This window comes from Prunus dulcis, chromosome 2 (genome assembly GCF_902201215.1).
Source record: "Prunus dulcis chromosome 2, ALMONDv2, whole genome shotgun sequence".
Classification (NCBI taxonomy): domain Eukaryota; kingdom Viridiplantae; phylum Streptophyta; class Magnoliopsida; order Rosales; family Rosaceae; genus Prunus; species Prunus dulcis.
The window spans coordinates 18,763,271-18,785,744 of NC_047651.1; the positions used below are offsets into that span (position 1 = coordinate 18,763,271).

General features: G+C 38.2%; 3 protein-coding genes across 7 annotated transcripts; all 3 read right to left on the reverse strand.

The window, feature by feature from the left end:
* Positions 1–258: 258 nt before the first annotated feature.
* Positions 259–5,881, reverse strand: LOC117617622 (cyclin-H1-1-like). Of its 5 annotated transcripts, XR_004584366.1 has the most exons (9): positions 5,575–5,881; positions 4,019–4,075; positions 3,532–3,589; positions 2,953–3,319; positions 2,758–2,866; positions 1,724–1,954; positions 1,448–1,575; positions 1,281–1,335; positions 259–899 (listed from the first exon to the last, which is right to left on the reverse strand). XR_004584366.1 is itself a non-coding variant. In XM_034347073.1 (6 exons), exons 1-5 carry the CDS (start codon positions 4,144–4,146, stop codon positions 2,770–2,772), a joined length of 432 nt encoding a protein of 143 aa, XP_034202964.1. In that variant the 5' UTR covers positions 4,147–4,425; the 3' UTR covers positions 2,089–2,214; positions 2,758–2,769. The 5 variants fall into 5 exon arrangements, 3 of the variants coding, with proteins under 3 accessions (XP_034202966.1, XP_034202964.1, XP_034202963.1); XR_004584365.1 differs by lacking the exon at positions 259–899 and having other exon boundaries at positions 1,048–1,335; positions 5,575–5,872; XM_034347073.1 differs by lacking the exons at positions 259–899; positions 1,281–1,335; positions 1,448–1,575; positions 1,724–1,954; positions 5,575–5,881 and adding an exon at positions 2,089–2,214 and having other exon boundaries at positions 2,953–3,041; positions 3,235–3,319; positions 3,557–3,589; positions 4,019–4,425.
* A 1,939-nt stretch (positions 5,882–7,820) lies between these two features.
* Positions 7,821–8,621, reverse strand: LOC117619581 (LOB domain-containing protein 1-like). Its single transcript, XM_034349573.1, has 2 exons — positions 8,355–8,621; positions 7,821–8,253 (listed from the first exon to the last, which is right to left on the reverse strand). Exons 1-2 carry the CDS (start codon positions 8,535–8,537, stop codon positions 7,972–7,974), a joined length of 465 nt encoding a protein of 154 aa, XP_034205464.1. The 5' UTR covers positions 8,538–8,621; the 3' UTR covers positions 7,821–7,971.
* A 725-nt stretch (positions 8,622–9,346) lies between these two features.
* LOC117619372 (protein KINESIN LIGHT CHAIN-RELATED 1-like) lies at positions 9,347–12,529 on the reverse strand. Its single transcript, XM_034349304.1, has 3 exons — positions 11,524–12,529; positions 10,043–10,951; positions 9,347–9,806 (listed from the first exon to the last, which is right to left on the reverse strand). The coding sequence occupies exons 1-3, from the start codon at positions 12,090–12,092 to the stop codon at positions 9,569–9,571; spliced, it is 1,716 nt and encodes a 571-aa protein (XP_034205195.1). The 5' UTR covers positions 12,093–12,529; the 3' UTR covers positions 9,347–9,568.
* Positions 12,530–22,474: the final 9,945 nt, after the last annotated feature.

The window sequence follows — 22,474 nt, forward strand, 5'->3', positions numbered from 1 at the left end:
AAAAACATAAAACAAATCTCTACACACATCAAACTATGATTAACAAAAAATAGGAATTCCCACTTCCAAAAAACGAGGCTAGTATTTTCCTTTTAGCATTATTGCAAAACCCAGTGGGAATGATGATGCACTTGCATATAGCTGCAAGTCGTTACTAAATGCGGCAGTAGAACCCACTCAAACTATACCAATTTTTAACGTTAGGTCAACTAGTGGCCACTATTCAATTAGCCACCTGAACAAATTGAGTGGGGCGGTAATTACATTTTGTGCGCACTTTTTTTGAAAAAAGAACACACCTTTTGGATTATAAGTTCTTTTTTAAGGGATTTGTCAACCAGTTTTAAATAGCTCCGTGTTTTTTCCAATTATGCACCAACACAAGCAATATCATTGGTGCAAAGTGTATCTCAAATTTATCGCAATGCAAATAGGGGATTGGTCAAAACAAGCCAAACATTTTTTGTTGGGAAACCAATAAGTGACGAAGCACAGTCCCATTCTTTAGTGAGCTTTGTGTGAGTGTCTGTCTAGGTCTGCTCAGCATCACTTTCTCTTGATAAAATACGAGAATGACATAAACCCTCAAATCCCCTCTCCATACTGAGCTTCAATACTCTATTTGAGCTAAGAGATCATCCTCTCTCACAATACTCTCAGACAACAATCACCTGAAAAAAGTTCAGGCAACCTTTTTCTTTCAAGCTTCAAAACCCTGCAACTCAAAACCCACGACTCACGGCTGACAGAAACTTCATCTTTAAATTCCTAATCCTCTCAAGAATACTCTGGCACCTATGCTGAAGCTTATTCCCCATCCAGCCATCCCGTCACAACCTTGTTTTGATCTATCCCTTCTCTAGAATACCCCAGTCCACAATTTCATTGCTCCACTTTTCCTATGCATTTCAATGATTTCATTGTTATCAAGAACAAAAGCAATATTGAGAGAGAGAGAGAGAGAGAGAGAGAGAGAGAGAGAGAGAGAGAGAGAAGAAGAAGAAGAAGAAGAAGAAGGATAATAATAATTGAATACATTGCCTTTTTTTAAGTAATGCATTGTCATTATCTTATACATTTTCAGTAACCAATACAATCTTTCCCTTTTTTATCTACACTCTAGGTGCGTTGCTAATATGCAATTCTAACTGCAGCCAGATAAAATGACATTCTTTTCTATCTACACAATTAAGAGCAAGTCAAAGATGTTGCCAGAGCTGAGAATACTCAAATTTATCCAAAAAATATTGTGTTTTCTCCTTAAACCAGACCGTATATACCTTGGTCATAAAACGATTGAATAGACGCATGAGCTGATTATGGCTAAACCTCCTCCTACAAAATGTACAATATGCAAAACCTTTCGACATAAGGGAAATCATTTAACATGTCTAACTACAGATATAAGACTTTAAGTCACACATTATTGCATGAACAAAGGACTTACCTGGACTATTCCACCAAAGCCTCGAGTGCTTGGTTGCAAAAATGTGTGCCTTTCATGCAATTTCGGCCAGTGATATACCAACTTAGCTCTCTTGGCGTCCCAAAGCTTAACATCTCCATCTTTGCTTCCTGTTAAGAACAAACTGGTATTTTGGGATTATAGATTTCTTGGTGACTCTCCCTTCATTCAGATTAATTCATCAAAAGGTTAAATGATAATTGGACAAAGAACTGATATTTCAGAGTTAATCTTGCATGAAAATTTGTCAGGTTATACCTGAGTGAGCCTTTGGTGTATACCAAAGCATTCCATTTTGATTTTGTTCCCCAAGCTTGGTAGCATTCCCAGGATGCATATCAAAATTCAATGATGTCTTCATGACTTGTTCACCTATATCAGAATGCCTGTGCCTTTTACTCCTTCTAGTAGCAATGTACCAGAAATCATGAAGTCCAACATCACCACCTTTTCCGCCAGTCACAATAAGGGGGAAGATAGAGCCACTTCCTATGTCATTATCAAACACAGAAAGAGAGCATGCACAACCTTCATACAAAAAGGACAAGGCATATACAAGATGAAGAAAAATTATTAACTGAACCGAAAAAATTAATAACTACGGCTGAAAAAGCAATTCATGACAGAGGATAGAAGCCCGTGAGGTGGTAGGTGGAGCCAATGTATCCCATATAACCACATTAACATTATTGGAATTATATCCAGCAGCAGCAATGATTGATCCACTTGAACTAACATAAGCAACATCGCTGTAAATGAAATTACAGTTGGAAACAATAAGAAATTTCCCGATTGAAATTGAGTGTTAACAACCACAGTTCCACAACATAATCACTCACATCCAGTCAAACAATTCAAGACAGCCAAATGATGCACATTAATAAAGCAAACATGATGCAAAAGGTTACCCAATAGTATATCAGGGTCGATAGACAATACGAATGGTCATTTGTTATGGATCACAATCCACCTAAGCAGCTAAAGTTTACATTGACAACTAACTGTTGAAGTTAAACAACAGGAAGTTAGGAACTACAGGACTAGGGTATTATTCCAATAATTTCAGGTTTCTGAGTAATTGCATTTTATCATAAAGAGGGAAGTAGCCATCCCATAAAGGAAAAAGCTTGGAGCAAATATTACAGTCACTTCATCTTGAAGGATTTATCTATAGCCACATATTGAAGCAATGCTCAAATTAATTCCTGACACTACACTTTATTAACAAACATATTTAAGAACTTAATAATTGGAATTGTGAGTTAGAATTTTAAAAATCATATCACACATACGATGCATGGCTGTTAAGGCAGAGAGATTTCAGTATGAGAAGGTACAGGTTGCATTTCATTTGAGCTCCTCTTCGACTTGTGCTTCGATTTCTTATCCCACTTCTTACTTCTGGAAACCAGTCAAAGTTTGGCATTAATACAAAACAAAAGGGCACCAGATTAAACGTGACTATTTCTAGATAAGGAATAGCATACTCGTCATGTGAACTAAGACCCCAACAAGATTTCAGTTTTCGGTTGATGTGCTTGAGATCCTTGTCTGAAGGAAACTTGTATTTTCTTGCCTGCATATACATTAGCCAGGAAGAAAAGAAGATGGGAAAATGAAACCAAAAGGTTATCAGATTAAATTTTTCGAAAATCTTGAACTTAATCATCTAGCTTTATGATATATAATTTTCACGAATGTTTGTGCTGCTAAAGCAGAGTCAACGAAGTTTGCACCACACTTGTATGTAGATTGCAACGAATTTATACCCAAGAATCTATTGCATTAAGTAATTCAACTAGCTCTGAAACGGTATGTTCAGAACTCTGACGAGAGGGAGTGCTCCTCAGATATCTGAAAATGAGCATACATGAAAGAAGGTTTATTAGTATCGTCCAACAACAAACCCCCCCTCCCCATCCCAACAATTTAATTTCAAATGTAATCAATTCTAATTGAGCAGCCAATAGGGAAGTTGAGGGGAAGGCAGAAATAGAACTGTACAGGAAAAAGAAAAATAAAACTATTAATAAAAACTATAGGAAACCTAAAGTTCAAATCAGAACCTCTCAAGTCAACAACTTTGTGCACCTGATTTGCACTACGCAAAGCAGCCAATGCCAACTGCATCAAATTAAGATGGGCAAGTTAAAGATGATGTATAAATTATCCAAGAGAGAGAGAGAGAGAGAGAGAGAGAGAGAGAGAGAGAGAGAGAGATCAAAAAGTTGAACCACGATCCAAATTCCAAACTCTACCTAGCATGGTGAACTTCAGTAAAGGCCATATTATTTTTCTTATCTTTTGGTTGGGCTCTATCTCACTGTATATGAAATGACCAACTTCTCTTCCAACTCATAAAATTCATTAAATGCTGCTCCTATAACCCTAGCACTCTCCGACCAAATCCTAATACTCAAACCTAAAATGGGTGAAGCATTTCGATTCGTTTGCAAAACTTTCTAATTGAGTTGCAAAACTTATCTTTGATATTTAAAATTAATGACCAAATTCTGAGCTTGAACAGCTAGAAGCTTGAATGGCAAATCGTACCTGCTCAGGAGGGAATAGAAGTGGTGCATCTGTGAGCATGATTTTATCCACTTCCATCTTTGCAGCATACAAAACATTCCATGAAAAAAAATATTTAGCTGGTTAAGCAAAAGCCAGATTACCCTCATCAAAAGAACTACATTCCACTAAATGGGAAATTCTTAATTTTCACCCATTATATTGCACCCCAAGGAAAAACGTTACATCTGCCACAAAGCTGATTAGTGATATTTGGCTCATGTGCAGGGGAGTGGGACTTTCGGAGTTCTTCCTTTAACAGAAGTGAACTGACATAGTACTACCAATCTAAAAAAATTCCTTGGAAATTTTTTTTTTTTCTTTCTGTTATTTACATATTGACACAAGAACCAACAACCAAATGAAACAGAATTATTCATTTAATTAAAAGACTTCCTTACTGAATTACTTATAGTTTAAATTTATTAAATTGTGCAGAAAGATACATTGCTCAGTTGACTGGCTATTAACAGAAAAGAAACTAAACACACTATTCAGTTGCAATTTAACAGAGCAAGCAGGAACAAAATGGTTGAGAGTTGAAAATTGACTAAAGAATAGCATCTTGATAGGCTTATTCTGTTTATCATGAAAAATAATGCCAAAGCATTTTCTCTCCTTTTTAAATGATCTGTTATATTCTTAAAGAGCTTACTAGTACCTTGACGAGATTTTAAATGAAGATTTGACTAGCGAAAAGTACAATTTTAAGATAACAACGAATACAAAATGAAGATCATTATATTGCATTCTCCTCTCGAAAATAAAGTGGCATTAACTACTCAAGGACTGCATAGATTCAATCGAATATCAAGTTTTGCACTCTCTAGATTTGAGGAACAGTTAGAGGAATACTTAGGTTTCTTGTCTTGCAAAAAATTTGGTTTGTGATTGGTAGTCCTACGAGTTAAGGATAGATTTTGGGTTTATTTGTTCCTTCCATCTCTTCCTCTATTATGTTTTCTTCTATTAATTCTCTAAAGCAACATAAAAACTAATGGCTAAACATTTCATTACACTAAAGATGGCCACATTTTGGAAAAAGACTTTCATAACATCTTTTAACTTCTTACTTACTCACTGGCTTAAGTCTCTTCCTCTGACACGTCTAATGAATGGAAATTATTATCAAATAATTAAAAGACGACCAATTCAGGGTATGCACATAATCTTTCATGAATGGTTTCAAACTTGGGTTGAGTACCACAATTACAAGGTAGGTCAGGTTTCTTGACTGAAAAAAAGGTAGTTCTGGTTTCAGCTATAAGTAGGTTGCTAGACCAAAGTTCATGAGAATATGCTGTCAGGCGGAATAAAATTACACTGAAAACCAATATCTAAGTAAGCTCAAGCATGGTTCAAGTTTTGCTAATTACCAATGTTCGAAATACTTGAGAGAGAGGGACCCGACCTGCCCAGGCGCCCAGACCCGCCTAACGCCTAGGCGGGCGATTTTTAATATCTTATGAAAACTAATCATATCCAAGTATAACAGTAAGCATAACTGGCAATTGAGAAAAGAGATTGAAGAAGAAAACCTGTTCCTGAAGCATTTTCCCACTCCTGCTTTCAAATCCCAAGTTGTCTAAGATTGTTTCAGCAGCTCAAGGATAAAAGCTATGGTTTTTTTTGTTGACGACAAGTTCGGTAAATGTGGACTTACCTTTGTGAAGCAATGTGAAGCTGAGAGAGGTACAGAGAGGGTAATGGACACAAGGCTCGCCATTGAAGCTTTCAACTTTGAGTCTCTTTCTTCCTACTTCCTTTCTTGAGCTCGGTGTCCGTACGTAAACGACTCTCAACACTGTCGTTCCTTTTAAAGTTTCGCCATAACATTTCCGGACTACAATTAATTTCCAAACCAAACCCGACCCAAATGCGCATCAAGCTCATTCGGAGGCCCATTCACAAGTAAAAGCCCCTAGCACGAATTCCAAGCCTAAAGAAGAAGGCCTCTCTTGGGTCCTAGTGAGTCTATCCGACAGTCCTAATCTGTGGGATTGGTTTTGCTTTGTGGCACTGGCACATGTGGCTTTTGAAGACAATCATTGGCAGGAAAGGTGGTTTTGCTTCTTGGGTCCTCCTGTTGGTTGGTGGAAACTAAATACATGGCTGCAGGAAAGGTGAGGAAGGGATTATTGGTGCTGGTGGTTTAATCAGAAATGTCAATGGGGACTGGGTTGGTGGATTCTCTTCTAACATTGTGGGCCACCCTCTATGGCTTGCGGCTTGCTAACCAATCCAACTATTTTCCCCTTATTGTGGAGTCCGATTCCCGTTTGGCGGTAGATCTTTTGAATGCGCCTAGTTGTGATCCTCTTCAACCGTTGTTCACTCTGATCTCTAGCTTCTATTGCTGGTACGCTTGCTTCTATTGGGGTCATCAAGCCTTTGGGTCTTCATATTTGGGATGCTGCTCCTGCTCTTGTGCATCAGTTAATTTTTAAGGATATGTGTAGGGTTTGTTTACCCAGACTTATTATTGTTCCTTATTAGTGTTTCTGTTGGGCGTTTTCCCTCCACTTTACCAACCAAATAAAATAAAATAAAAAAGCCTTTAATTTTATTTAATTTTATATATTTTGATACAAGTGATATTTGTAACGACCCTTAAAATTTAGGTATTAATATGTAGTTGCGATATTGGAGGAGCGGTTTTCTCACACATACTATCAAAGCCATTTCCACTAAACTAGACCCCGTTGTCATTTTTTTAATTATTAGTCTTTAAAAAAATTTAAAAAAGAGTAATACTATACTTACCACATTTTTATCCCACGTTTCTATACCACATGATGTAGCATATCCATATTATATGTCACATCAATTAAATCAATGAAGTGTATTTTAATTAAGGCAATTAGAAAAACAAATATTGGAATAAATCATAAAATAAAAGAAAATATCAAATAATTTTAATTGATGTGGTTGTCCACTTCAGCTGCCACATAAGATGGTATAAAGATGTAGTATACAAATGTGGTAAGAGTAGCATTATTCTTTTTAAAAAAAGGTATAATACGAAACAAATTCACATAGGATGTATGTATACATTTTTTTTATTACTTATTTTTCATACACTTTTTAAAGATATGACAAAAAATACGTTTTTAAAAATCAATATATTATACACGTATTATAAACCTATTTTTCACATATTAGTAAATAAAAATACTACACATTAAATTTTTTATATAATCTATATGAAAATTCTTTACAATAACCGAATTTTTAAAAGTATTCTTTTATATATAAAAAATTTGTCGAATAATAAATGCACATATTTTATTTGTGTTTTTCTGCTCCCTATTTTACTAAATGTGGCTTCTGATAAGGAAAGTTTGTATCTAGAAGTTAGTTTTCACTCCCTGTTGTAGTTGGACTCATTTGAGGACTTTGACTGGAAAATTGTGCACCGATGTGTGCTGTTTTGAAAAATGCGTGCAAAAGCCATCAACTTTGTAGATTGGCGTTGTTAGTTAGGCAAGTGCAATTTTCAAATATCATCATGGCCTATTTGAAGCGAAATGGACATGACATAACCTTGTATATTCCCTTTCCAATACATTACCAACATGTATGGCCTGGAAGCCAACTGGAGCTTCTTTTTTTTTTTAAAAGTCTACAAGTTAGTTAACATCAAGAAAATTGGATCCAAATAATACCACTATTCTTGTCACTGGGTTCCTAGATTCTAGGTTCGAGTCTCTTCTCCCCAATATCGTTTCATTTCTGTTTCAAGAATTAAAACTGAAAGTGATGTGTGATAAATAAAAAATATGGATCAATCCCAAACATTTATTGTGTTTTATAAAAAAAGGGCTTAATTTACAAACCAAAACAAGTTATCCAAAGGGAGATTAAGGAGTCTTCAAACTGATTACATATGACACATTTATATGTTCATGAATAAGTATCTAAAATATCTAACAGGATTACAGGTCACCACCAAACATTGGGTCATGATGCATGGTGGAGAATAGATCATCTTCAAGGCAATGAACATTGTTCATGAGAATGCCCAACAACTGATCTCTGTGTTGTTGCAGCTCCAAGACTTGAGATCTTATTGATTCCAATTGGGATCTGAGTTCTTCAATCATCTTCTGCAAATGGAAAATAGCTCCAGTGCTGCCATAAACAGGGTCTCTGAGCCTTGCTCTTGCTTCATAAACTAGAGCTTTCACTGCATCTTCCCTTCTTGTCTCTTCCACCATCTGATTCCAAAATACAATTGCCATATCTTAGCTGATGTTTAATTAATAATAATTCTAACAAAACTCTGTTCTAAGCATATTCAAGTACCACAGAAACTCACCTGAATCATTTTGATCACGTTGCTAGCACCAAAAACTTTATGCACACCAGCAAACTTCTCAATCTCCTCACCTGGGAAATATGGTGCAAGTGAGCAATTTCTGTCACATCTTCGGCGTAGCATCCGGCAAGCTGCGCATGGTTGATGAACCCTATTATGCATTGGTGCTACTTGGGTGTCCATGTTTTGTTATTTCAAGGATGGTTCAAAAGAAGCTCTCCAGTTTGTGTATATATATATATATATATAAGAGAAGAGCAGCTAAAGTTTGCCAACATGTTGAAAGGAATAATAGGTTGTTAGATGGGGTGCCAAAATTCAAAGGTTAAGTGCAAGGAAGGCGGCCACTAGAGGACAGTTTTGAGCTATAATATGAGGGTTGAAATTTGTGTGAAACCTCACTGTTGGGACAGTGGACCTAACAGTGAACCCCCAATGTGGATTTTTCAGATCTTGCAGTTTTGGAAATTCAGTCAGTTTCCAATAAAACAAACCTCCTGTTTGGTGATGTTCAACTTTTTGCTGATCAGTTTGTCTTTTCATTAAATTCTGGAACCACACCAAAGACAGCACCATGTGGTAGAAAATTGTGTTGGCACTTGCTTGGAGCAAGTTTGATTACCATTTTCCAAAGCTCAATTTCCGTGGTGTTTTGGAGGCTTTTATGACTTCTATTGTGGTTTTTGGACTGCAGCTAGACTACAAGCACATACGAAAGTTCCGTGAGCTTTCGTACTTCACACTTGGTAAGCGTCCAAGCAAGGATTTATCTGTAACTTTGAGGCTTCTATTTACGAGGATACACGTGTAGCGTCGCTCAAGCTAATACTTTGACAACATATATTATTGGGTGAGGTAGAAGTATGTGTGACCGTTAGAGGCCCAGAATAATTTAAATTACTAATGCAGGGCTTCTATTTCTGATGTGGGATAATACTCTCGATATGAGGTTTAAATTTCACAATACAATATTTCCAGAGAGACGAACAGGATACCAAGAACAGTAAGTGCAAACACATGACATAACCGAGAAAAGAGGTTAAATTTCACACGAGAAGCAACTCCAGGAAACAAGTGAGTGACTAAACAAAGAGAGCAAAGTGAAAACCAAGTGGAAATTGAAATAGCATCCATTGATATCTACAAAATCTGCTAAATAAATAAAACTTGCAGCAGGGGAAAAAAGAGCCGGAGGGAGAGAGTCATATTCTTGGTCAAGTTTTGTGTCCAAAGCCAGCCCACCTCTTCACTCCTTCCTTCTTCGTCCTTTGGTGGGAGTTGGAACCAAGTAGATTCTCAAGTGATTTTCCTTTTCTGTTCCTAGCCCTTCCTGCTTCTTTCAAAAGATCAGCCAGTCTTTTCTTCTCGTCGTCAAAATCTGGATGTGCCGTCCCAAGCTTCTCTTCCCTCACCTTTAGAATGTGTTCTAGCATCTCAATTGCAGCTTCTACTCTGTAATAAGTAACAGAATTTCATGCTCAATGGAGGAATTAAACTAAAGCATTATAGAACTTAAACATCAATAGTAAGACCCCCTAGAGCAGGATTTATCATAGGATCAAGAATGATTCAATTATAATTTCTAGATTGAAGAACCCTAGAGAAAGTTAACATTTCTTTTCCATTCAACATAGCAGAAAGCACAAACAAAACCCTTACAGCTCACATGAATATCAAAGATCAGTTACCTTCCCATGGCATCATAAGTTGCTGCAAGGTTGCTATATACTCCAAGAGTATCCACGTGACAAAGGCCACACTCCTGCTCCAGAATCTCCCTTGCTTCTTCAAAAAGCCGAGCAGCCTCATCTAATTTGTACAACTGCACACTAGCCAATCCCATCTGGTTCAGCACAATACCAAAATGTGCTGATTTCCTCTCCCCGCTGGCCCGAAGCTTTGATATAGCACTCTTAAAGGACCTCCAGGCCTCCCCATACCTCCCAACCATATAGAACATAACACCCATCTGCGCTTCTATTCCCGCAATAGTGCTCCGCTGTGCAGGGGTGTCCTCTAATAACTTCATTGCTTTCTGCAAGAGATTTAGCGCCTCCTCAGGCTCATTGACAGCTTCGTAGATGGCTGAGATTTCTGTCAACCCGCTAGCAATTTCCTCAGATATGATTCCAGGCAAAGGTTTCGCGTATATCCTCAATGCGTTCTCGCAGTAGGATTTGGACTCTCTTAGCTTGCCTGTCTTGTAATACAAGTCAGCCAGGCGAATAAAAACTGATGCTACAGAAGGGTGGTTTTCACCCCTTGTGGATTTGAGAACCGTAAGTGCTTTCTGGTAGGAAAAAACTGCCTCATCAAAGCGGCAAAGAGACAAGTAAATGTCACCAATGCCCATGTCGATAGCGGCAACCTCATTGTCTTGCCCATTGGCAATCATAATCATGCTTGCAAGAACAAGGTGCTCGAGTGCCAATTCATAATCTCCCTTTGCCTCATAGATGAGAGCCATGAGACGCCGGTCAGCAGCCTCTTCGACAGACGCAGGTGAGCTATGCTCCCTTCGAATTTCAAGAGTCTTCTTGCAGTAGTTCTCTGCCTCATCAAATTGCATTACTTGGACATGGGCCTCTGCTAGGTACCTGCCATTCATTTCCAATGCCATTTCACACACAATGCAATGCAGTTATGTTAGTGTTTCCAGCACCCTTCTACAATTTTTCGGGTATTTTCACTCATTTTATTTCACCAAAATATTTTTGAAGCCTCAATGATCAAAGAATGAAATGCGGTTACTTTGAAAATACATGAGAAATTACAAATGACTTGTTACATAATCAAAATTTGTAACTAATCAAGTGTGCTCAAAATCCGCCATTGTTTTCAACAAACCTCATCAACCAAATCAATTTTTAATTAGTATTATTAAATTAACAATTTTAGCTAATTATTTTGAAATTAACATTTTTTAGCTAATTATTTTGAAATTAACATTTTTTAGCTAATTATTTTGAAATTAACATTGAGAAACACGAAGGTGTGAAGACTATATGCAACCCACATCCCGATGCAACAACTAAATCCACCCAAACCCAAATAATCAGAGAAACATGTGGGCCCAACATTACTACCAGTCTATCATTTTTCCTACCCAAAACAAGGCGCATTTTAGCATTAAAATGAGCCTATTGAGCTGAGAAAATAGAGCTCATACCTGCAAGTCTCTGCAACTCTCGGATCCGACCCGCCCAGAGTCTCCCTTTGGATCTTCAAACCCGACTCGTAACATAAAATGGACTGCTCAAGCTGTCCCAGCATCGAACACGTGTCACCCAGCTGCATGTACCCTGAGAACTTAGCCAGCGCATGGTCCGGCCCGTTTTCCGGATCCGAGACTTCAATTGCCCGCTCCAAAACCCGAACAGCCTCCTCAAACCTCCCCAAACTACAGTATATCGCCGCCACAACGTGCAAGCTCATAGCGAGGTCCAGACCCGGACCCGAACACCTCTCGAATGATTTGGAAGCCCGAATGGCGTAGTCCAACGCCTTGTTTGGGCTCTCGCCCGACCCGAAAGTATCCCGGGCGAGCTTTAACAAGAACGGACCTAGATCCGGGTTGTCGAGCGAAGTCTCATCGACGGGTTGGGTTTTTCTGGAGGCTTTCGTTCGTGAGGTGGAAGGTGACGGGGTTTTGGTACAATTGAAGTGCTGTATTTTAGGGGTCGGGTCGGGCACGAAAATGGTCTGGGATGGTGTTTTGGGTGAGGCTAAGGCTGGCATGACTGAGAAGTCAGATACCCAGAATTCAAGCTAAAATTCGATATAATATAAAGAACTCACAACAGAATTGGCAAAACGGAACCAAATACCCGCGCAATTTAACAAATGTGGTGAGAAAGGTGCAGTGTTGCACAGAGAGAGAGAGAGAGAGAGAGAGAGAGAGAGAGAGAGTAATGAGAGAGTGAGAATGTGTGTGTCGGGTAGAGGAGGGAATTAATGGTGGCGGTGGTGGGGATGTAGGGTTGCGTGGAAGAGACTCGTAATGATGAAGGAATTGTGCTTTAACTTGATGACAAGCTTCAACACGAAAAAGGGGACCAGCAGAGATACGAAATCCATTTTTCAGTATTTTTCTTCTTTTCCACTGCCTTACACGCTGTCCTTCTTTGCTTTGCTTCGTCTGTAATGTTCCCTCTACAGACTGGAGAAAGAAAGAGTTGAAGGCTGGAAAAACTGATTTGGTTGCTTTGTTGTTTTTATAAAGGTCAAAAGTTACAAATGCTACTTGGTGGTTTGCAACATCTGTAAATGAATCTTTTTTTCACCTATTGAATTGTGTTTCTAAGTTTTTTTAAAATAATTTCTGTAAGTATTATTTTGTAGTGTTTTCGGTTAAATTAACTTAAAATTAAGCATACTTTTAAGTTTCGGTTTCAACCCGCAACATACCCTGTATATATTGATTTATAATTTATTGAACTCAAAATCTGCTCATTATTAAGCCTACTCAAACCAATCCAACCATCTTATAATTAGATTATACGATTTGGTCGAATTGACTCAAAATTGTACCCATCTTTAAAATTAACAATTGTTACAACTCAATTATTGAAATTGTATGATATTAAAATATGCAATCCCAATTTCTTGGACCACAAGAGTTCAAGAGATTGTGGTCACCCACCGTTGGATATTAATCCAATGATTTAAAAAAGTTTCTTAAAAAGAGTGCAAGAGTGAGTGAGCTGTTGAATTTACATCCAACGGTGAATGACCACAAATCTCTTGAACCTCTGTAATCCAAAAGATCAGGACTGTTAAAATATAAATGTGTGATATAACCCGTCAACTTATTATAATACAAGTGAAGGGCAAAAGTTTGTATTTCTAACTTTTATGACACAAAGATGAGTGACCAACGAATAAGTTGCTTGCGTGGCATGGCATGCATGGCTCCTTTAGAGCCTTTCCATCCAGCAGCTAAGCCCAAGGCTAGGGGGGAAAAAAATTTCGTTCTAGCGGTCAGCCCAAGCCTGGGGGGGGGAGGGGGGAGGGGAGTGGGTCCCACCAACTCTGGCCAGCCCGAAGGCCAGTTCAGCTCGAGGTGAAGCTCGCAGGCGATGACGTCAGCGCTTGCGTCACGCTGCTCGCGCTAACGTCAGCTCCAACGGGAAGATGCCACGTGTCGCGGCCCCAGCGCTCCGATCAGTTTTTCCGAATCCAATCCAACGGCTAGCATTTTTTGGGCAATAAAATTATGAAAAAAAATAAAATTTTTTTTAAAAAATTCTAAAAAATTCAATTTTTTTTTTTCTATAAATACCTATCAATACCCGTCACTTTCAACATCAATCCTCATATATTTCATTATACTTCTACTATTATTCACTCTTTACTCAACATTTTCCTCTTTTTCACCTTGTATTTTTATTTCATATTTTTATGGCTTCTTCTATCGAAACCGGATGGGCTTGGAGCACCATGGAAGATGTTTCCTTATGTGAGGCTTGGCTCCATATTTGTCATTGTCCCGTGTTCGGCAATGATATGAAATTTTTTCATATGTGAAAAAAAATTCATGCCGAATTTTGTGAAAAAATTCCGGGGTCTACTCGTACGGAAATGACATTATCTAGTAAGTGAAAAATTCTCAATAAAGAGTTGGAAAAATGAAGAGATGCCCTGACAAAATCGATGGACAACTATAGAAGCGGGGAAAATCGTACTAACGACGTAAGTATTTTATAATTTTTGTTTTATTAAGTTTAATCTCCTAATATATATATTTTGTTAATATTTATTGCATTTTTAATATTTTGTTAATATTTATTGCATTTTTAATATTTTGTTAATATTTCTTGCATTTTCAATATTTTGTTAATATTTCTTGCATTTTAAATATTTTGTTAATATTTCTTGCATTTTCAATATTTTATTAATATTTCTTGCATTTTCAATATGTTGTTAATATTTCTTACATTTCCAATTGTTTCTTAATTTTCTTGCACTTCTAATTTATTTGTAAGGTTAATTGCATTTCCATTATTTTTTTTTTGTTACTTGCATATCCAATATATTTTAAATATTTATTGCATTTCAATTTTTTTTGTTAAATAGATTATTCAAGCACAGATGTGGTTCGATGCAACCGGGGGTGGCAAAAAAAGTTTTAACCATCATGAATGTTGAGAGGTGGTGAAATATTGCAAACGCTTCATAACTATTCCGACAGGTCCCGCCGTTGTGTTAAACGAGACGCCACTCTGTGATTTAATGACATCAGATTCACCTCTCGATTCCCCTATGAGTCTAGACTCAACCATCGAAAAGGAGCCGAGGCCCATTGGCCGGAAGGCCGCGAAGGCAAAGAAAGCGGGTAATTCAAGCAATAATAATTCAAAATTTGTGGAGGAAATTGCAAGGAAAAACATCATAAGAATTGAAATGGAGCAGAAACGCCAGGATAACGAGTTGGCCTTTCAAGCCGAGTATGCACGAGAAAGGAAGTATTTGCGAAAAAAAGATATAGACAAGACGGATCGGGAAACCATGGCGATGGATACAAGTCATATGTCTCCTGAAACAAAACAATTTTGGAAGCTAGAATGAAGGGATGTTATGAGAAGAAGACTTTGTATTTGTATTTTTCATGTTTTCTATTAAAGTTGTTGTAATTCATGTATTTTATTTTAGTAGTAGTAATTCTTAATGACTTGTATTAGATTTTTTTATTTAATAAACAAAGCATTCAATAAATTACCTTTTTATTCAACATATTCCATATTTCAAACAAATTAAATTAAAATTAAAAAATACAAACAAGGCACAATAATAATAATAAACCACAACCAAACCATAATAAATAAAAATACAACACAACCTAACCATAACTAAATAAAACATAACCAAAGCATCTATGCTCCATCATTCATCTTCATTGCCTTTCACAGCCCATAGATGCTCCATCAAGTGAACTTGACGCATTTCATGAATATACGAAGATTGCATCTCTGTATATCGATCTATCATTCGGGTCATGAAATGACCATCCCTCACCAACAGTTCCGGCTCAAACGGTTCTCCACTTGGCCCCATGAGCCTTTCATAAATTCGTGTCAAGGCCGTGTTCATTGTATCAGGTTCGTAGACCTCTAAAGCATCATAATCGTACTCATCCTCCACAATCATATTATGGAGGATGATGCAAGTCATCATAATACTTCTGAGGATCTCCTCATCAAATATACGGGCCGCACCTCGAATAATCAACCACTGAGCTTGAAGGATGCCAAAACACCTTTCGACATCTTTCCTATATCCTTCTTGATAGGTAGCAAATAATTTTTGCTTCTAGGATTGGGGATTCGGAATGGATTTGACAAAAGTGGTCCACCTCGGGTAGATGCCTTCAGCTAGATAATACCCCATCTGGAAGACCGAGGATTGACCCAGCACGTTGAGGTCATTTTGGGATCCTGCAACTCCAAAGAAGGCATGCCAAACCCATGTGTCGAAGCCAGCAATGGCTTCAAGGATGATACTTTTTTGGCCTTTTCTATTTCCGTAATCACCTTGCCAGGCAGTTGGGCAATTCTTCTATTGCCAGTGCATGCAGTCAATGCTACCAATCATTCCTGGAAATCCTCGAGTTTCGACTTTTTGTAGAAGCCGTTAGAGGTCCCTATGAGTAGGTCTACGCAGGTAGTCCTTAGTGTACAAAGTTTCAACTGCTTGAAAAAATCTTACCAAAGCCTCCAACGTAGTGGACTTCCCCATCCGAGCAATCTCATCCATCTGATTAGCAAATGCTCCATACGCCAACATTCGTATAACAGCTGTAAGCTTTTGCTCCGGAAGAAGCCCCAAAACCCCAGTAGTATCACACTTTTGAACAAAGTATGCATCATAATTGCAAATATCATGCATGACTTTATTGAACAAATGAGGTTGCATTCTAAATCGCCTTCGAAAATCAATATCAGAGTACAAAGAAGTTGGGATAAAATAATCTTCCAAAAGATTCTTACCCCGAGAATGCCTATGTTTGTCCACATTCCGACGGTGGCCGACTTGTGAACCAGGGCAGCGACCTTGGTTCTCTTCATCTTGCAAAGCCACTGGTATGACGACTTGTTCATCGATTTGTCTCTGCAACTCATTGATTTCATCTGCTCTACGGTTTCTCTCATTTGTTTCTCGCTTTTGCCTCTCCAAGCATCTCCTAAAATCTTTCATTGAGAATGAATGAAGTATGAATTCTAAACTCTGAGAAATGAAAATATAGAAAGATGTGGTGTGAGAGGTATGAGCTGAGCCTCTGGTTTTATAGAAAATTTTGGCAAGATAGACTTGCCACGTGGCTTGATTTGATTGGAAGAAAATTTTATCTGAAATTTGAAATTCATCCGAAATTTGAATCCAAATTTGTATGAAATTTGAATTTTGAAATTCATCCAAAATTTGAACCGAAATTTATCTGAATTTTGAATTTTGAAATTCATCCGAAATTTGAATCCAAAAATCTTATCCGGAAAATTTATCCGATTATGAATAGTCTTGACACGTAGGAACCCGGAAATCTTATCTGAAAATATTATCCAAATTAATTATTTTCATTAAAAAATTAGTGAAAAAAACAAAAAAATGAATAGTAATTGCCCTTAGCCATGGCAATGGGTGGAAACACAAAATACTACTTGGAAGGGCAACCACTATTCACGTAAATAGTGGCTGCCCTAGCTCCCCCCTTAGAGCAACTCCACCCCTTAGAGCACGTCCAGCACGCATAGGAAACCAGGTGAAAGGCCCCCTGGGCTAGCCCGAGATGGCTCCAGCGCAAGGCCTGCAGCTCGGTTTCGTGGTGGGTCCCACAAGCCCGATCAAGCCCAAGGGCAAGTCTTGCCCGGGCTGAAGCCCGAGTTTGGTGACGTCACTTCCGAAGGCTCCAACGGGAATATGCCACGTGGCGCGTCCCGGACCCTCCAATGCAATTTTTTCCAGAAATCTGACGGCCTTGCTTTTTTTGGCTTTAAAAATTGCAAAAAAAATCGAAAAAAATTCAAATTTTTTTAAAAAAAATACCAAAAAATTCTGGATATTTTCCCTATAAATACCTAACAATTTTATTCACTTTCCACACCAAATCTTCATACAAACTCATCTTCTTCCAATATTTTTCACTTTCCACACCAAATTTCAATTGTATGATGAGTGAGTAGGTATTTCAATTGTATGATGAGTGGGATGTGAATTTTATAACAAATATGGACACGTGGCAACCGAAAATTTTATCCGAAAATTTTATTTGAAAATTTTATCCGAAAAATGTTATCTTAAATTTTAAGTGAAAATTTTATAATAAATAGTGACACATGACAACCGAAAATATAATCTAAAAAACTTATCAAAATTAATGGTTTAAAGTATAAAAAAATAGGAAATAAAGTACAATGAATAGTAATTGCCTTAGACTTGCCCTAGACTTTGCCCTCATGGGTGGAACCACAAATGCAAAGGCTGACACTATTCACATGAATAGTGGCAGCCCTTGCTTGCCCTTGCCTTAAACTTAGCCCTTGTGGGTGGAGATGCTCTTAGGGCAAAGTCTAAGGCAAGGGCAAGCTAGGGCAAGCAAGGGCTGACACTATTCACGTGAATAGTGTCAGCCTTGCCATTTGTGGTTCCATCCACAAGGGCAAAGTCTAGGGCAAGTCTAGGGCAATTACTATTCATTGTACTTTATTTTCTATTTTTTTATACTTTAAATCATTAATTTTGATAATCTTTTGTAATTAAATTTTCGGATAAGATTTTCGGATGTGAATCTCGGTTGCCACGTGTCTTATTCCAAATAAAATTTTCGGATATTCATTAATAAAAATTATAATCTCAGATTTCCGATAAAATTTTCACCCTCTAAAATTGTGCCACGTGGCCCATGTCAGATAAGATTTTCAGATATTTTTAAAAAATTATAATCTCATATTTCGGATAAGATTTTCACCCTCTAAAATTGTGCCACGTGTCCCATGTCTGATAAGATTTTCAGATTTTTTTTACAAATAGTGATCTCAGATTTCAGATAAGATTTTCACCCTCTAAAATTGTGCCACGTGTCATCTCTATCTTCTGAATCCCTCTATATAACTACAACATCAACACCACTCCTCTCACACCATCTCTGATATATTCCTTCATTTCTCAGATTTTACAATTTCCCATTATACTCTCAATGTCAAACTTCAGGAGGGTGTTGGAGAGGCAACAAAAAGAATGGGAAGAAATCCGGCGTAGACGTGAGGAAGAAGATCGGGACGCCGATGAAGAAGAGGAAGAAATGCTTGAAGTAGCGGCGGTGTGTATGATGAATCAATCAAGCCAACACCATCGTCGTCGTGCCCCGAATGTGGACAGACGCAGAGAGTCTAGGGGTAAGAATCTCTTGGAGGATTACTTTATCCCAAATTCGTTATATCCTGCTCATAAGTTTCGAGAGAGATATAGAATGCAGCCACATTTGTTCAAAAAAATCATGCATGATATTTGTAATTACGACACATACTTCATTCAAAAGCATGATGTTGTTGGAGTTTTGGGTCTTATCCCGGAGCAAAAACTTACAGCTGCTTTGCGGATGCTTGCTTATGGGGCATCTGCAGAGCAGGTGGATGAGATTGCAAGGATGGGAAAATCTACTATCCTAGAGTGCTTGGTGAGATTCTGTGATGCTGTGGAAAATTTGTACACGAGGGAGTACCTTCGCAAACCCACTCCGAGGGACCTGCAAAGGCTTCTACAAAAAGGCGAGGCTCGAGGTTTCCCAGGAATGATCGGAAGCATCGATTGCATGCATTGGCAGTGGAAGAATTGTCCTACTGCGTGGCAAGGAGACTATGGGAATCGGAAGGGCCAAAAAAGTATCATTTTGGAGGCCGTAGCTTCATTCGACACTTGGGTTTGGCATGCCTTTTTTGGGGTTGCCGGATCTCAGAATGACCTCAATGTCCTTGGTCAATCCCCGGTGTTCGATGAGGTATTGCGAGGTCATTCCCCTCAGGTCACATACCAAATCAACAATACCGTATACTCTGGTGCGTACTACCTTGCCGACGGAATTTATCCTAGGTGGACGACATTCGTGAAAACAATTCCGAATCCCCAATCCGAGAAGGAAAGAAGCTTTGCTTCCTTTCAAGAAGGTTACAGGAAAGGCGTGGAAAGGTGTTTCGGTATCTTGCAAGCTCGTTGGGCAATTATCAGGGGTGCTGCTCGGATGCTAGACGAGGAGGTGCTGAGGAGTATTATGATGACTTGCATCATCCTCCACAACATGATTGTGGAGGATGAGTATGACTACGATGCTCCAGAGGTGTTTGAACCCGATCCTATGAACACGGCGTTGACAAGAATATATGAAAGGCCGATGGGACCAAATGGACTACCAATGGAGCCCGAACCGTTACTTCAGGATGGTCGATTCAACAACCCCATGATTGATCGTTATCAAGAAATGCAATCTTCATATGTTCACGAAAGACGTCAAGTTGACTTGATCGAGCACTTGTGGCAGATGAAAGGCAATCACAATGGATGAAGGCTAGATTCGTGCTTTGTTTGGAATTATGCTTTGTTTTTAATTATGCTTTGTTTTTGTGTGTTGTGTTTTGTGGAATTATTGCGAGGTCTTTTTTATTATTATGCTTTTATGTATGGTTTGTTTTGTGTGTTGTTTGCAATAAATGAAGGTTTGTTTTTAATTAATCTTTGTGAGGAATGCTCAAATGTTTTTAATAAATAGTCCAATTATAGAATGCTTTTTTGATTGAATAAAAAAGAAACAATACAACAAATTAAAGGATAATACAACAATTTAAAAAAAATACAACAATTATAAAAAAAATACAACAATACAATCTAATGGTTTTCATCATTTAGCCAATCCGTATTGCTAGGTCCGTCGTCATGGAAAAGTTTTCTTCTCATCACATCCCTTCGTTTATGCTTCCAATAGGCCTTTGTTTCAGGAGACATATGGCTCGTATCCATGGCCATGATTTTCATCTCTCTTTCATCATCGTCTTTTTCTTTTGCATGTTGCTTTTCAATTGCAAAGGCTTCCAATCGTGCCTTGTCCGCTTCATCTCTCCTCAAGTCTCTCTCCAATCTTAGAGAGTTGTTCTTAGCTATTTGCTCGAATATTTGAACACAATCAATGTTTGAAGTGGCCCCTCTCTTGGCCTTTGCCGCCTTTCTCCCAATAGGTCTCGGCGGACGTGGGAGTGGTGACTCCGTTTCCATTGGGGAGTCCAATGGCGAATCGGTTGATGGCGATTCATGGAGCGGCGTCTCATGCAACACAACCGGGGGTGCGGTAGGAATAATTTTGAATCTGGAACAATCCTTGACAATTTCCCAACATTGGAAATGCACAAAACTTTTTTTCCCTTGCCCCGTGGCACCGAACCACATTTGTGCTTGTATGATCTATTCAAAATAAATAATTGGAAGTGCATTAAAAAAAATATACAATGCAAGAAATTATAAACTATTTTGAAATGCAAGAATAAAATTGATTATGTAAATAAATATAGACAAATTGAAAATGCAAAAACAAAAATAAAGATTATGCATGAAATTATAAACTATTTTGAAATGCAAGAATAAAATTGATTATGTAAATAAATAAAGCCAATTAGGAAATGCAAAAATAAAATAAACATTGTGCAACAAAAAAAAAATAGAATATGCAATAAAAAAAAAGTTACATTAAATTGATTAAAATGGCAATTAAAAATATTTTACCTCATCGGAAAGATTCGCACCGCTCCGAATGTTCTCCTTTGCTTTTGTCAAGGCATTTCTCCATTTCCCTAACTCTTTGTTTAGAATTTTCCATCTACTAGACAAAGCCATTCCGGTCCGAATGGAACCCGATCTTTGACAAAATTCTCCATGAATTTTGCTCCACATATGATGGAACTTCATCTCATTGCCCGTGATAGGGTCATGACTAACGTTCACCCAAGACTCGCACAACGCAATATCTTCCTGGGTTGACCACGAGCCTCCGATTTCGACAGAAGATGACATTTGTTTATTTTCTACAAATGGAAAGTAGTACAAAAATGTGAGTGGATAGTAAAAAATATTGGAAGGAGAAGAGTTTGTATGGAATTAGTGTGGAAAGTGGAAAATATGAGTAGAGAGTAAAAAATATTGGAAGGAGATGAGTTTGTATGGAGATTTGGTGTGGAAAATGAATTATGTGAGTGGAGAGTAGAAAATATTGTATGGAGAAGAAATTGTATGAAGATTTGGTGTTGAAAGTAGATAAAATGGTTAGGTATTTATAGGGAAAAAATACATAAATTTTTGGTATTTTTTTTAAAAAAAATTTTCAGAATTTTTTCGGATTTTTTTTAAATTTTTTTGGCCAAAAAAAAAAGAGAACCGTAGGATTGCTGAAAAAAATCAAATCGGAGCCACCCGGTGACGACACGTGGCAGTAGCCGTTAGAGCTGACGTCATCGCTGACGTCACGACGACGTCAGCGCACTTCAGTCAAATTTTTTTTACCGTTGGCGCGTGTATTACACGCGCCAACAGTAAAAAAATTTGAAATTACTGCGCTGACGTCGTCGTGACGTCAGCGCTGACGTCACCTGAACTCGGGCTCGAGCCCAGTCGATTTTCGCCCTTGGGCCTGCCCGGGCTCGTGGGACCCGCAGCTTGCCCGGGCTTCTTTCTCTGCGCTGGAGCTGGACTCGGGCTGGTTCTTGCCTTTTGCCTGGGCCAACCCTCAGCGATGGACCTGCTCTTACCATGGCTAAGAGCAACTCCACCCATTTGCCCTTAGCCATGGCAAGGGTGGAGCTAGGGCAGCCACTATTTACGTGAATTGGGGATTCAGAATTGTTTTCACGAATGCTGTCCACCTAGGATAAATTCCGTCGGCAAGGTAGTATGCACTAGAGTATACGGCATTGTTGATTTGATACGTGATATGGGGGGAATGACCTTGCAATACCTCGTTGAACACTGGGAATTGACCAAGGACATTGAGGTCATTCTGAGATCCGGCAACTCCGAAGAAGACATGCCAAACCCAACAGTCGAATGAAGCTACGGCCTCCAAAATTATACTTTTTTGGCCCTTCCGATTC